Source organism: Arvicola amphibius, chromosome 15 (assembly GCF_903992535.2).
Source record: "Arvicola amphibius chromosome 15, mArvAmp1.2, whole genome shotgun sequence".
Lineage (NCBI taxonomy): Eukaryota > Metazoa > Chordata > Mammalia > Rodentia > Cricetidae > Arvicola > Arvicola amphibius.
Window position 1 is genome coordinate 35,830,175 of NC_052061.1, and position 15,339 is coordinate 35,845,513.

The window sequence follows — 15,339 nt, forward strand, 5'->3', positions numbered from 1 at the left end:
ATTCTCTACACAGGTAGGAAGCCAGTCCAGCAAGGTACAAGGGACATTTCCCAGGACCCCCAGTTTTCTCCAGCTGCTGGTAGGAACAGAAATTCACGGGACAATCCCAGCTGGAGTCTCCAGAACTCTTCACAGTTGTATTTGGTGCACCCCCTCACACACACACATGCCCCAGGCTGGGGTCACATGTGGACTCACAAGCCTGCTCCATTCTACAGTGACTGCAACACCAGGCTGTCTTTCTCCAGTATGCCATTTTGTCCCAAGGGCTCTCTACTTCATTTAAATAGGCTATCAGAGACACATGCCACACAATTTCTTAACGCTGGTTATCCTGATTAGAGTGAAAATGGGCCCCATTGGTTCATATATTTGCAAGCTCAGTCTACAGTTGGTGAACTGTTTGAGAAAGATTAGCTGTACCCTTGTTATATAAAATGTGACACTGGGGATGGGCTTTGAGGTTTCAAATGTCCATTCCAGGTCCAGTGTCTCTCTGTCTACAATCAGGATATAATGCCTGAAAGCATTATTGAAATTATTTGACCAGCACCACACCTGTACGCATGCATGCTGCCACTCCCCACCATAATGGACTAACACAGTAAAACTGTTAGCAAGGCTTCAATTAAATGCTAAAGAGCAAATAAAGAATATGTTACCTTAGTCATGGCGTCTCCTCACAGCAACAGGGCAGTAACTAAGACACTGAGTATAACATGAATTCCCTTGGCGAGATCTGCACCCAAACAAGAGAACCTGCTATGAATGCTGTCTGCCCCACTGACTACACAAAGATGTTTTCATGGTGTTATACTTACCAACATGGATTTTTTTTTTTACACCAATGAGAACAGAGGCTTGGTCTGAAACATTCGTTCCCTAAGACATTAGATGTTGCATCTCAACCCAGACTTTCAGCTCTCCCCAGAGTAATTTTACAAAGTATATTTTTGTTTATTTTTCAAGACAGGATTTCTCTGTGTAGACCTGGCCATCCTGCAACTCGCTCTGTAGACCAGGCTGGCCGAGAACTCACAGAGATCTGCCTGTTACTGCCTCAGCCTTCCTAGTGCTGGGACTAAAGGTGTATGCTACCACCACCAGGTGCAAAGTACATTTTTATTGTGCGGTGTAAGCAAGAAATACTAGGACTAAGTGTCCTCAAAAAAATCTCACAAGATCATAGAAAGTCAGGTATTGCTTTTTCCACTGTTCTCTTCCCTGAAGAAAACTGCTCCCAAGAGTCCAAAACCTGCTAATCTACTTCAGCTTAATGAAGGCCATCTATCTAAAATTGTCTGGACTATTTTACGTAAGTCTTATACTTAAGAGTATTTTGAATGTCATCTTTATTTTCTTATAATCCTATGTCCAAATTAAGGAGTAAGTATCCCACTAGAACCTGATTTTCCTCAAACCCTCTGATATTTAAACCCAGGAACTTCCTCGGGCTAAGTGTAGTCTCAGAAAAAAAAAATAGATATATTCTCTCACATTATAGAAAACAAGTCTCAACAACTTTTGAATTTTCTAAATTTATTTGTAAAGACAAATTGCATACTTCAAATGAGCAAAATGTTTAATTTCACTATAGGTATTTCAGTTTTTAAATTTTAATTATGCATGCACAGAGACCAGAGAACAACTTGTGTGAGTGAGTTCTGTTCTTTCTACCGCATGGGTTCTAGAGATTGAAACTTGGGTCAGGCTTGGCCTCTACCTGCTGAGCCATCTATCTCACTGGCCATCACACAACTTTAAGATGAAGACATTTTGCAAAGAACTACTGTATGGAAGAAAAACACCGACATCCCCATTGCCTAATGTTCATCTGTGTTCACAGAATGATAGCTTTCATGCTGCTGGGTCTCCATTTTATCCTGTTTACTGCTGAGCTAAAGACAGACAACAACCAAAAACCCCCAAATGGACATAGGGGAATGAATCAAGGGGTTTCTGCTTGCTTGATCTCTCTAGTTTCTAGCACAAGAGCTTCTAAAACCTTTGGTTTTCTAGTTGGTCTCAAAGGGGCCATCTTCTGTAACTCCTAAGGTAAGTCTCTTGAAGTCACTGGTTTATGCTAAGCTGACTTATTACGAGACTTCTAGCTAGCTCCAGGACTGGGGCTAGTTGTCAAAGGAGCTGACCATGTGCTAAGAGAGTTGGAACTTTCAGCAACTGTTGACATCTGAAAGGAAAAACTTCCTAACAGTCAAGGACTTCATCAATCATGAGTACATACTGGAATCGCCATAAAAGCCCTAACAATGGGGCTCAGCAGGATGAGGTACTCCCAACTCCACGTGAGCAAAAGTGCCTGCACATGAGAACCCTGTGGATCTTGCTCTAAGTATCTCTTCATGTGGCAGTTCACGTGACATTCACGTACTCTGTAAATGGTAACTGTAAATTGTCTCTAGGTTCTGTGAGCTGCTACTACAGCAAATTACTGAACCTGGCGGTGTTCAATTTGTAACCCAATCAGAAATGTAGGACTCATCACTAGTGTCTGAAGATGCAGGAGGGAGAGGCAGTCTTCTCAGACTGAGCTCATTTCACCAGCAGGATGTGTATTACGAGTAGTGTGTGATATAAATTGGAGGCCATCCAGTTGGTGTCTGCAGACAACCAAACTGGTGTGGAAACCTGAATATTTGGTAGTAAGGGTGTTTTGAGTAGAAAAACATTTCCTTTGCTACCCATTAACAGTTGACAACATGGAGAAATAACTGTTTCTTGGCTTCTTGGCAACTTAAGTTATCTTATTAATGGCTTAGATTTTTTTTTAATGGGTAAGAGACTTCAAAGAGTATCATGAGAATTCCAACATTTTCATGGAACCCAAGACCACAAAGAGTTGAAATCCAAAGCAGATACACACCTTCAGGACATAGCCATGTTTATAGAGTTCAGACACCACAAAATAGGAACTCTAACATGCTATTTTGTTAAATATATTTTATGCTTGTGTGACAGGCATCTATAGCAAATATAGCATCTGTAATCACTGAGGGTTGCATAGTATTGGGGGGGGGATATGCATATCATATGCTCAATGTGACATACAAAAAATGTCTTCACTAATTTTTACTCCTTGGGGTACTCACTAAAGCAGAGCACTTCTTTAGAACATGATTTTGAAGCATGGCCTATTAATACCACTGTTGGTTTTTAAGTTATCTTTTGTTAAAAGCTGAATACTAGATATTACACTTTATGTCACAAATTTTACAAGGCGGTCCCAGTTTTGTGTTTTACATTTCAAACTTATTTGGAATTATTTACAACAAAACACATGGGTTTATTTTTGAATGAGTCATTTGCCAACTTTTTTTAATTGTTCATCTCTACTTTGGATCTGGTTTTTTAAAAATATTTTTAACTTTACTTATATTTTACATATGAGTGCTCTGCATGTATGCCTACAGGTCAGAAGAGGGCATCAGATCCTACTATAGATGGTTGTGAGCCACCCTGTGGTTGCTGGGGATTGAACTAGGACCTTTGGAAGAGCAGCCAGTGCTCTTAACTGCTGAGCCATCTCTGATATTTTTAAGACTTCTTCTATCAAACAATTTTTTTAAATGTTTACCCCACCCTTTTTAAGGGAAGTGTTATGCACTCTTATTGTCAAAAGCAGAAATAAATTAATTTCTCTCCACCCCTTTTGCCTGTTTTCTTTGGTTTCCCTCAGTGGAGAATAATTTCTTCTAGTCCCACAAATTAATTGTTCTTAGAAACCTACTTTTCCTAGTGCTGTTGGATAGGATGTTTTCTTTCATTGTATTTCCTGACTGGTTACTGACATAAAACTAAGTCATTTTAGATATAACTCTCAGTTGCTCATATAAATCTTGATTAAAAATAGTGAAACAGGAAAAAATGTTTCCAAATGAAGACTGTCATATTCATTCCCTCTGATGGTTTTCTTCTAATAATTGATGAGCCATGATCCATTCCTAACTAAACACTGGAGTGTTTTGTTTGGTTGGCTGTTGCTGTTTTCTTCATCTATTAGGATTTTTCTTCACTATGAACATCCTGATGCTGACTAAGTTGGAAACTAAACCTGAAAGTTTTCCCACATATATTACACATATAAGACTTCTTCCAAGTATGCACAGTCTGGTGTATGATGCAGTCAGAACTAAGGCTGAAGCCTTTGCCACACTCGACACATCGGAAAGGCTTTTCCCCAGTATGGCTCCTCTGGTGTCTAATTAAATGAGCGTTGACATGAAAGGCTTTCCCGCACTCACTGCACTGGAAGGGTTTCTCTCCAGTGTGGATTCTCTGGTGCACAATGTAGTCAGAACTGCAGCTGAACGCCTTCTCGCATTCCATGCACTTGAAAGGTTTCTCCCTGGTATGTATTTGTTGATGCCTAGTTAACTTGGCATTGATACTGAAAGCTTTGCCACATTCCTTACACTGATACGGCTTTTCTCCAGTATGGGTTCGCTGATGGTCAAGTAGGTTTCTTTTAGAAGTAAAGCACTTCCCACATTCATTACACTCAAAAGGTTTCTCCCCCGTGTGAGTTCGCCGATGCTGCATGAGTTTTGCATTAACGTTGAAGGCCTTTCCACATTCATTACACTTATATGGCTTCTCCCCAGTATGGATTCTCAGATGCTGCCGAAGCTGAGAGTTACACCGAAAGGACTTCCCACATTCATTACATTCATAAGGTCTCTCACCCGTGTGGATTCTCTGGTGCTGGATTAACTTCCCTTTAGCACTAAAAGTCTTTCCACATTCGCTGCACTCATAGGGTTTCTCACCCGTGTGGACTCTCTGATGCTGAATGAGTTTTGCGTTTTTAGTGAAGCCTTTTCCACACTCACTGCACCGATGTGGTTTTTCTCCAGTGTGTATACTCTGATGCTGCCTAAGCTGGGTGCTGCACCTGAAGCCTTTCCCACACACATTACACTCATAAGGCTTCTCTCCAGTATGAATCCTTTGATGCTGAATTAACTTTGCATTAACATTGAAAGCTTTGCCACAGTCGCTACACTCGTAAGGCTTCTCCCCAGTGTGGGTTCTCTGGTGTGTGATGTATGCAGAACTACAGCCGAAGCCAGTTCCACACTCCTGGCACTGATAGGGCTTCTCTCCTGTATGTATCCTCTGGTGTCTAACTAGGCTTCCGTTAACACTGAAGGCTTTTCCACACACCGTACACTGATAAGGCTTTTCTCCACTGTGGATTGTCTGGTGTGTGATATAGTGTGAACTATAGCTGAAGCATTTCCCACACTCCACACACTTGAAAGGTTTCTCTCCATTATGAAGTCTTTGATGCCAAACAAATTTTGCTTTAACACTGAAGGCTTTGCCACATTCTGTACACTGGTAAGGCTTCTCCACGGTACTGCTTTCTAGATGCTGACTAACTTGAAAGCTACCTTGAGAGGTTTCTGCTGATTCTTTGGGATTCAAAGGTCTTTCCTCTATAGGAATTTCTCCATTCTTAGTAAGTTTGGTATCCGAATACTGCTCTCCAGTGGAGCTGGTATGATTCTGGGGCACATCTGGAGTCTGGCTACAGAAGTACCCTCCCCTGGAGCTGGCCTTAACTCTTCCACCAGTGGCACTGATATTCTCTGCCACACCACCCCTTAACTGGACTTCCTGTCGCTGGTCTACAACAGAAGTTTTGGAAAGGTTTGTTTTCTGGGAAAAGTCCTTCTGAAGCTCAAATGCTGTACTCTTTTTTTCTTCAGATACTTCTTCTGTCAAATTATTGCCAGTCTGGACAGCAGTACAGTCTATTAAAGGAAGTAGAAAATTAAAAGATGTCATATAGACCTGTGCTTGAAGAAAATACAAAGTTATTTTATATATATATATATATATATATATGGTCTCACTATGTTGTTGGGCTGGCTTTGAACTATTGATTCTGCTGCATCCACTTCTTCACAGGTACTAGAATTACATGTGAACATCACCATGCCCTGCTGAGGAGGTTCTTTAAAAATCACTAGACTAAGTCAAATAGCCTGAGGTTCATCCAGAAGGTATAACTGTCATGGATAAAAGAAGGAAATAGATCCAGATGTGTAGAGCATGAAAAATAATTTAAAATAAAATAAAAATTATAAACAAAAGAGATTCCAATTGTGTAATGAAAAATGAGAAGAGCAGACAAGAACATGTATCTCTGTTGGGAAACTTTGGGAAAAGTTCAGCTACATGAGACCATGTCAATCGAAAATCATCCCCAGCCATATTCTCCTAAGGAAAGGCCACTACAAAAGGCAACATCAATAGCAGAAAGGTTAAAAGTGATAGCAAAGGAAGAAAATTCTAGGTCTTGTCTATCAGACCGCATTTTTCCATTGTCTCATGCTTTCCTACATTCTAGAGTTCCTTCCTGGTTGTCCCTGTGGACAAAGTTCCTTATTAATAAAAGCAAAATAATCACTGAAGAAAAGGCAGAGGACCTAAATGATGTACTGCAGGAAGACCGGGTTTGACCAGCATCAACAGAGAAGGCACAAGAGCTGTTTTCTCCGCAGAACTTCAGTCTAGCCTGTTCCTTCATGTTTAGCCTCTGCTCCAGAAAAGCTCTGCTGAGACCTATTTGACATCTCCTCTCAGCTCTTCTAAAATTCCGCTACACAAACTTTTCCTTCCATCAATCCAAAAACATTCTTTGTATATAACCACAATTTTTACAATAATGACCTCTCCATTTCTCCCCAAATTTCTCCCCCTAAAATGTTTCCTTTTTTCATTTCTCATTTTTTTCCAAACACATAAAATAATGTCCTCCCATCTTCTGTAGCCAGGTAGGGATCCCAGCAGTGGGACTGGGACACCAACCCAGCCACAGAACCTTCTACCCACATCTGTCCTGCCTGCAAGATGTGCTGAAGCAATGATGTCTCAGAATTTAGGAAGTAGACAGTCAAAGGCTGGTCTAACTTGAGGCCCAAGCCAAGAGAGGGAGCCTATGCCCAACAAGATGGCCAGAAACTGGAAGCTGGATGGCTCAGAGACCTGGATAGAACCACACAAGACTGCCCCACCCCCAGCTCAGAGACCTGGAGAGAACCACACACTACTGTTCTCACCCAAAAGTCAATGAAATGATTCCTAGTGATATTCTGGAACCCCAAGGAAGAGGAGGAGGAAGGGTTGTAGAAGTCAGAGGGATCAAGGACACCAGCAGAGCATAGCCCACAAAATCAACTAAGCAGGGCTCGTAGTTGTGGTTTTTGTGGGACTCCTAATAGGGGTGGCGGGGGTGTCTCTGACTCTTTTGTCTGTGTTTGGGACTCTTTCCTCCTGTGTTGCCTTGTCTAGCCTTCATATAAGGGATTTGTGTCTAGTTGTATTGCATCTTGTTATGCCACGTTCGCTTGCCTGCTCTTTTCCGAAGAGAAATGGAGGAGTATTGGATCTGGGGTAGAAAGGGGGTTGGAGGAGAGAGGAGTGGAGGGAGAGGAGGCTGTGGTCAGGATGTATTATATGAGAGAAGAATAAATAAAAATAAAATAATAAACTATATCCTTGCCTTAATACTTCATTATAATTATTCTCAACAACACAAGAAACCTGAGTTCCTTTAGAAAGGACTTTAAAACAATATGAGCATTTTCAAAATTAAAAATATGTGTGTCTGTTGCTATAGATTCAAAGTTTGTTGCTGTCCATCCCTAGCATCCACCTGTAAAATCCCTAACTTCAAACAAGTGATGGTTATTAGGCGGGAGCACCTTCTGCAGAGCCCTCAGATGGGACCGCTATGCTGGAGGAGACCTGGTGAATTTCTCCTCCTTCCACCATGTGAAGACACAGCAAGAAGACAGACGCCTATTAATTAGGAAACAAGTCTTTGTTAGACAGAATCTGCCTGCACCTTGATCTTCTTGGATGTCCAACTCCTAAATTGGAAGAATGGATTCATGTTTTTATAAACTGCACAGTATTCTGCTATAGCAGCCCAAGCTTAGCCATACAGAAGACACACATTATATTGTTTATAGATCACCCAATCTATGGTGTTCTGTTCCAATAGTTCAATCTGATGAAGACACCTGTAGTACTAGAAACTTAAAAATTTAGTTAAAGACTGAAAAAATCTAATAGCTAAATTACTAAGTACTTTCTGCCTGCAGAAGTACCTAACCTCTTTATCCTGAAGACTGAGATTGTCCCCACTGCCGTGATACTCAAGAACATCAAGGTATCTATGAGTACAGTCTGACTACTTTTCAAGTCTACCTCTAGAAAACAATATCCAGGTTATCAAGTGCCAACTTCTCTTCTATAAAGACTCCCAATTCACACTGAATTCACTCCAGCTCCAAATGTCATATCCCTGATTTGCTTCCTCACTGACATTTGCTAGAGCTAGGTTCCCTGACAGGTGAGTCATCTCTCACTATTATGACTTTCCCACTGTGGAGAGCAAACCTAGTGCCTCAAGCATTCTAAGACTGCTCTGCTGCACTGCATTCCCAGCCTTCTCTCATTATCGTGATGTTTGTCTTTGGTTTCTACTGAGGACAAATACTTTTAAATTGATTAACAATTTGTACCATTTTTCTTTTTTCTTTTGGTTTTTGTTTGGTTGGTTGACTGGTTTGGTTTTTTGTTCTTTTTTTTTCTTTGTTTTTGTTTTGTTTTTCAACACAGGGTTTCTCTGTGTAGCCCTGAATGTTCTGGAACTTGTTCTGTAGACCAGGCTGGCCTTGAAGTCAGAGATCTGCTTGCTTCTGCCTCCTGAGTGTTGGGATTAAAGATGTATGCCACCACTGCCCAGCTACATTTGTACATTTTATGTAGATCAACAACTCATTATTAGTTCTTTACCAACTTGTATTAGTGACCTTTCAAATCCTACAGTATGGCAGATATTAGTATCCAGTGATTATTTTATCTTTACCAATATACCTTCAATTTAATTTTTTGAAGTACTGATCTGCCCACCAAAATCGTATTTTCCAGCTTCGCTTGCAGAAAAGATCTAAGGTCCAGCAGGTAAGACTTCTACAGAAATCACTGGGTTGATTATGAGAAAAGCCTGTGATTTGTGTTTTAAAGTTTAGCTGCCACCAGAGTCCTCACCCCTCCATCTTCTCCCTCTGCCCACCCAGAGCCTGTCTCATTTTCATCCAGACAAATGAGACTAACCACTGCCTACAGTGTGAGAACCAAGCACCTTTGATTAAGGACCTCACAGTATGAATATAAATGCAGACACTTGGCTGGGCCCAAGCCCTACTGACAGTCTGTGTAATCGTAAGAACTCCAGTACTCAGGAGGCAGAAGCAGGCACAACAACACTCAAGAAGCATAGAATGGGGGCACTTTTTATTTATACTCTCGATGTATAGATAATTATAATTTAACTAAGCTAGACCCTTGGTATCTGTTCCCACATTTAGTGCTGAGCCCCCTGAGTGGCAGGCACCACTGCCCCTTTCACTATCACATTTCAGAGATGAGGCCACTACACTGTGCGGACGTCAAACAACTGACCTGCTCAGCCATGTCACTACAAAGTTTCCTCACAAACACAGGTGGGATGAGGCCTCAGGAAAAGCTCTTAGCTACTTCTGCCTGTTTGTAAAAAGCTGTAAAGGCTACATCCTCCACTTTTAGTGGCAATGCTAGATCCCTGCCCCCATCACCAAATCCACGGTCTTGTTTGAAAATGGTGAGGTCAGAGGTAGAACATGGCAGCTGAGAAAAAAAATGCATCGCCACAATGGATGTGGCACCTGTTTATGTTGCTGCGCAATCTGCGCCTGCTTACCAGTCCAGAGGCCCTGGGAGCCTGTGCCAGTGGCCAGCTGAGACAGCTTCTCCAGATCCTTTTCCTCCTCTAGCTGTGAGATCACAGCAGGTTTGAACAGTAGAAATCCTGATGGGGGGGAGACAGAAGAGACGTGAAAACTCTCCCACCGGTGCATCCCTAATGTCTCCTGAGACACCTGGGCAAAGGGGAGGAAGGTGAGATCTCTCAGGAGGGAGGGAGTAGGGGTGAGAAGGGTCAGACTGTGAGCCAGGGTCCACATGCAGAGGAGGGGACACCACTTCTTGATCTTGGCCTTGAGAGTCTTTTAAAAGACTGAATATAAGCAAGGCCAGTGCGATCTGAGGAGCCTCTGCAGAGCAGCAGCTTCTGGTTTTCACAGCATGTCCATGCACAGGTTCTTTACGGTAATTCAAAAACATGCACTGGTCTCAGCAAAGTCCCGTAATAGCTTGGGATTTGCTCAGCAGGCTATACATAAGGAGAGCAGAAAAAGCCCACTCATAAAGGATTGACCAGGTTCCTGCCTGCCACCTGAGAAAGAAAAGAGCCAGGAAAAATGGCAGTCTGGGTCCCAGGGAGAGAGGCTCATGTTCCTTACCCATGGAGGCCAAGTTCCTATAGTTCTCCAGCATTACATCCCTGTAGAGCGCCCTCTGTTCAGGGGACAGACTATCCCATTCCATCTGGGTGAAGTACACAGCCACATCCTCAAAGGTCACCAACTTCTGAAACAATAGGTTCTTGCTGCCCTAAGGCCAATTCCATGGTTCAGGCCCTAAGTGAGGGGCAGAGGGCAAAATAAGGGCTTGGGGGGGGGGGGGCTTGTGAAGAGAACAAAATTAGTAACAAAGGAAAGTGGAGGGGAAACACCAGGAAAGCAAACTACGGAATATCCGCCTTCTTACAGCAGAGAAACCGCATGCCGTTTTCACACTGGGCTGAAAGAAAAAGAATTCCCATGAGCAAATTCCACTACAGCAATGCTCTCTCAGGCCACTCCCTCTCTGGCAGGTGCTGCAATGCTGTCTCAAGCCACTCCCTCTCTGGCAGACTGCTGGAGGCAGCTGCAGCTCCCACTGCTTCCTTGCGAGGTCATGGCTCCCCTGTGGCTTACATCAACCCCTAGCCCCACTTATTATCCTCATCCTCGTATGGTAAAACAGATGTCCACTGCCTGACAAAGGGCTTCTATCCCATTTGTCACCTGGCTCCCTGAATAGACAACCCCCAACCAAGGGTCCCCAGGTCCCCTGTCTTTTTATTCCTTGTTCCCACTTTCCAGCATCTTCCTTCTCCTTCACCTGCAGCTGTTCTTCTTTTTCCACCCAGCTATTAATTACCCCAAACCTCTGCAACTCCTCCATGCATATTCATGCACAGAACACCACATGGGTGGCTTCCACGGCCTCTGCCAGGGTGCGCATATGCAGTGGCATAGACCCTTGTTTAACTCCCATCTGCTAGGTTTACTTTCCTGCACTCTTCATTGATCGCTGCCCCAGTCTCTACAACTTGCCTGTCCACCTTTCCCACAAGATCCAGTCTGGCACGCAGAAGCAGGTTTTATTCCAAGTCTCACCAGCATTCCTCTCAGTTCTCAATTTCAACTGCCCAGAGGAAGGGATGAGGGGCCCACAGCTCACCTGGGGCCAAACTGATGGGATCATGGCTGCCATCACCTGGTTTCCCTCTCAAGAGCTGGAGCTGAGGAGAAGCAGAGAGTTGGGGTGGGATGTGAGGCAAACCACCCCAATCAGGAGCACAACTAAGACCTGAGGTACAGGGAGCTGTATCCAGATCCTCTTGCTGGCTAAGTGCCCAGCATCCTTCCCAGGACACTCTGAAGTTGGCTGCCAAGAAGCCTCTGATCTGGCAGGTCTTCGAAGCCGCAGATAAGACGGTTTGCAAAACTTAGGCAGAGCCTGAAGACCAACAGGCCAGGAACTGACAATAAGGCACAAGAAACAACATGATCAAGTCTAACTCACTTCTCTTTCCGTAAAAAACCATCATTCACAATCACAGGTAAGAAAAGGTCAGCTGCATACAGCATGCATGTGGGGTCTGGGAGACAGGCTGCAGGAAGACACCGTCCAGAAGGGGGACAGCTGCTCCTCTACCTCCCATCAGTGCAGTGCTGTCATTCTTAAGTGTCAAGAATCCTAACGCTTGCCAGAAGCGATGGTGCATACCCAGAATCCCAGCACACAGGAGCTAGAGGCAGGAAGATCAGTTTGAGGCCAGCCTGGGCTAAGGATTTTGTGCAGGCACGTCTCAGTGGGCTGGCTTCCTGCATGGCCTAAGTTACCCTTGAGAAAGCTGGGCTAGAGGTGAGGTAGCAGGCTGCCTCTCAGTTCTCAACCTGAACTATCCACTTTTGCATCACAGATATGCCAAATGGAGGGTTTCTGCAGTTCTCCTGGGCAGAGACCAGCTTCACAAAGCTGTAACCAACCTACACCAGGAGCTGTATCATATATGCCCCATTCCTGCTACAGGGTTTCTCCCACATTCTGTGTGAGTCACCTGCTGGGCCCTGGACTGTAGGCAAGGAATCATCAGTGCGACCACCCTTGACCGACAGGGGACAGAATTTGATGGGTAAGTGTTTTTCCCATCAGCCCTAGGAGGGCAAGGCAACCTTGTATTGGTTTATTAACTAATAAACTAATTCGGCCTAGGAAAGCCTCCCTACTCAACCAAGAGGGCTCAGTGGTTCTCATGATGCACATTTTTTTTTTTTTGGTTTTTTGAGACAGATTAAAGGCGTGCGCCACCACCGCCCGGCCCTCATGATGCACATTTTAATTTTTATTTTAGAGCTCAGTAATTCTGATTTGTCTCTGATGTAATAATTATTTAGAATATATTGGTGCTGTTCGCACTTTCCCTTCTAATAAGGTCTAGTTTTAATGCTGTAAGTTTAAATGGCCAGATCCATTACCTCATTCTTTACAGTTTTTTTAGAGGTTTTTTTTTTTGTGTGTGCATGGTATCAATGTCTATCTTAACATCCTTTGGTATTTAGAAAAAAAACTTACTCTACAATGAAAAATATGTAATTCAACTTGAAGATAACAAATCAACTCATTAATACATGGTCAATCTCGATACTATGGTGTTTAAAAAATTCAATATTCACATCTAATTTTAAAAATGTATGCTTCAGGGGTGTCCAGAAGATGGTAAGAGCAGGAGTGAAAATGAACAAAATGCATTGTATACATGTATGAAATTCTCAAAGAAAAACAACTTAAAATGTATCCCTATGACTCTTCTCAGATATAGGAGATATGGACAAAATATTCACCATGAGTACTGTTTTTTATACATAACCAGTCTGAAAAAAAAAAACTCCCTAACCATTGAAAATTACAAGTTTGTGTGTTGTTTTTATAACTGAATATTAGCCAGCAGGTAATATGCTGGTGAATTTAGAAATTAACCAAGTACCAGGTGACTATACACTAAGATGCTCAGAAACCAAAACGCTCAAATTGTTTACAGATTAGTGAATATTAGCAACAGGCTGTAATTAACACAGAATTCAAAAGAGTCCTTACCTCTAAGGGTGGGAGGGTCCTGATGGATGCAGCAGTAAGGACCCAAACTCTTTCTTAATTGGCTGCTCAGAGGTGAGCGTTGTATTTTTTCTTAAAACACTCACTCTTTTTCTCTCTCTAACACACACACAAATACACACACAATTTTGGAAAAATAGTGTTTTGACAACGGTAAGGCTACGACCAAAGAGACCTGCATCCATCCAAAGGCCGTACTGTCTCCTAAGGGGTATGAAATTGCAATTCTAAAACTACTCTGTGTGTGTTCTAGCGATGTCGTAATCGTGTGTGCATGTGTGGGCCGCGTTACCTTTGGGGCCTGATGTCCATGCAGCACACCAGGCCTCAAGCCTTCTGTCAGCAGCGGCTGGGACGGGGTCCTGCTTTTCCTGCCGTGCCCTGAGCCCCTCACCCTGTCCGGAGCCCGGGGACACGATGTACACACCTGGAGCGCCTGCAGGGCCGCAGCGCGTCCGAAGACTGGCGATGTCACCTCGAGACGCCTCGCCCCCGGAACGCAACCACCCTCTGGCTGCAGTGACAGCTCCTCCGGCCGGCCACCTGCTAAGCGCTCTGGGCTTGGTGTGCGGCCGCCACACGGGACTCGCCACGGCGGGCACCGAGAGCTGGTGGGCCGCAAAGCTGGCTGCGGGAGACCCTGCGCGTGGACCGCCTGGACACCGCTCACCGCAGCGACACAGCACTCACCTGCGCAGCACGGGCCACGGCGCGACCGGAAGTGCGTCACCGATCAGTCCCGCCCCTCCAGGAGGGTTGCCCTCCCTCTCCAGGGGTGCCCCGCCCGGCCTCTGCGGTTCCCCTCTGTCTCCTGGGGCTCAAGCCCTTGCTCAGGGTCTATCGGTGGGGTCTGACGCTCGCGGACGTTACTCCCGGGGACCTGGACAGCCCCCCCCCCCCCCCGAGAAAGGCCGCCCCAGCTTGTGGTCTTGGTGAAGTTGCAGGTGCCAGCAGGTGGACTTAGCCAGTGCCGTGCGTGCGTCACAGGCTGGAGGAACCACGGTCCACTTTAAAAATAAATGTTACGTAATGTCATGCGAGCCTGCTGGGCTTTCGTCGCAGCTCTTCTGGAAGCTGTGGCTGGAGTTGCAGCTTTGTGGTACAATGCTTGTCTGTCCCTCCGGATTCAATCACCAGTGCAAATAATACAGTAACCACTTTGTCCTTAGCATGAAGTTCCTAACTACCTACTGTCCACACAGGGAAACAACTCTCTCCTTAAAGAGAAGAGGAGATAGTTTATTCTGGACCCAAACTAGACTGATCATACCCAGGAGCACAGATTTAGGTTACTTCAATTCCGTGTTCCAAAGTGGACACCATTTCATAGTTTTACAGAGCAAAGTCCTTAGTCAAAACAAGTTTAAAATACATTGGTGGTCACATCAGAGAGGTGGCTATAGCAAGATGGGGCCAGACAGATGCTATCTGATAATGTTCTGGGCTTTGGGGTTGGTGGAAGCTAGTGGCTGATGCTAGATACCAAAGGGTGTTGAATCTGTCACATCAGGACGTTAGTTCTGACAAAGATGGGCAAGAAATGGTTATTCGGATTCTAAAGCTAGCCCAAAATAAGATAATTAGCCTCTGCACCTGCAACATTCTAACCTCGCCACATCACTGCCTAGAGATCCACAAATTATACATTTTTAAGGAAACATGAATATAATTATAATAGCAATACTACTTTGGTCTAGTAACATACACACTTGCCATTGTCACACATAGAATTTGAATGTCACAGCCACACAGAGCCTCTGTCTTTTCCTAGTGTTTTCAAAAATCACAAAAGTGTGACCTAAAATGTTGAATGCTTTTGACAAAAGTTCTGAGTGAAACCCAGGATAGTCTTTCTCTTCATTATTCTGTGGCTAGATATAATCCTAGAATTACTACATGTTAAAACTGTGTGAACATGCATTGTGTAAGTCCTAGATTCAGAGTAAGGTTTTCCCTTACATGGATGATCAGGAACCT

At 43.9% G+C, this 15,339-nt stretch overlaps 1 protein-coding gene across 4 annotated transcripts; it reads right to left on the reverse strand.

The window, feature by feature from the left end:
- Positions 1-1,519: 1,519 nt before the first annotated feature.
- Znf23 (zinc finger protein 23) lies at positions 1,520-14,295 on the reverse strand. 4 transcript variants are annotated; one of them, XM_038312802.2, is made up of 6 exons: positions 13,790-14,295; positions 11,425-11,485; positions 10,687-10,719; positions 10,380-10,506; positions 9,779-9,886; positions 1,520-5,777 (listed from the first exon to the last, which is right to left on the reverse strand). In XM_038312802.2, exons 2-6 carry the CDS (start codon positions 11,455-11,457, stop codon positions 4,018-4,020), a joined length of 2,061 nt encoding a protein of 686 aa, XP_038168730.1. In that variant the 5' UTR covers positions 11,458-11,485; positions 13,790-14,295; the 3' UTR covers positions 1,520-4,017. The 4 variants fall into 4 exon arrangements, with proteins under 4 accessions (XP_038168730.1, XP_038168731.1, XP_038168732.1 ...); XM_038312803.2 differs by lacking the exon at positions 10,687-10,719 and having other exon boundaries at positions 13,790-14,294; XM_038312804.2 differs by lacking the exon at positions 10,687-10,719 and having other exon boundaries at positions 10,380-10,556; positions 13,790-14,292.
- Between the last annotated feature and the right edge of the window lie 1,044 nt (positions 14,296-15,339).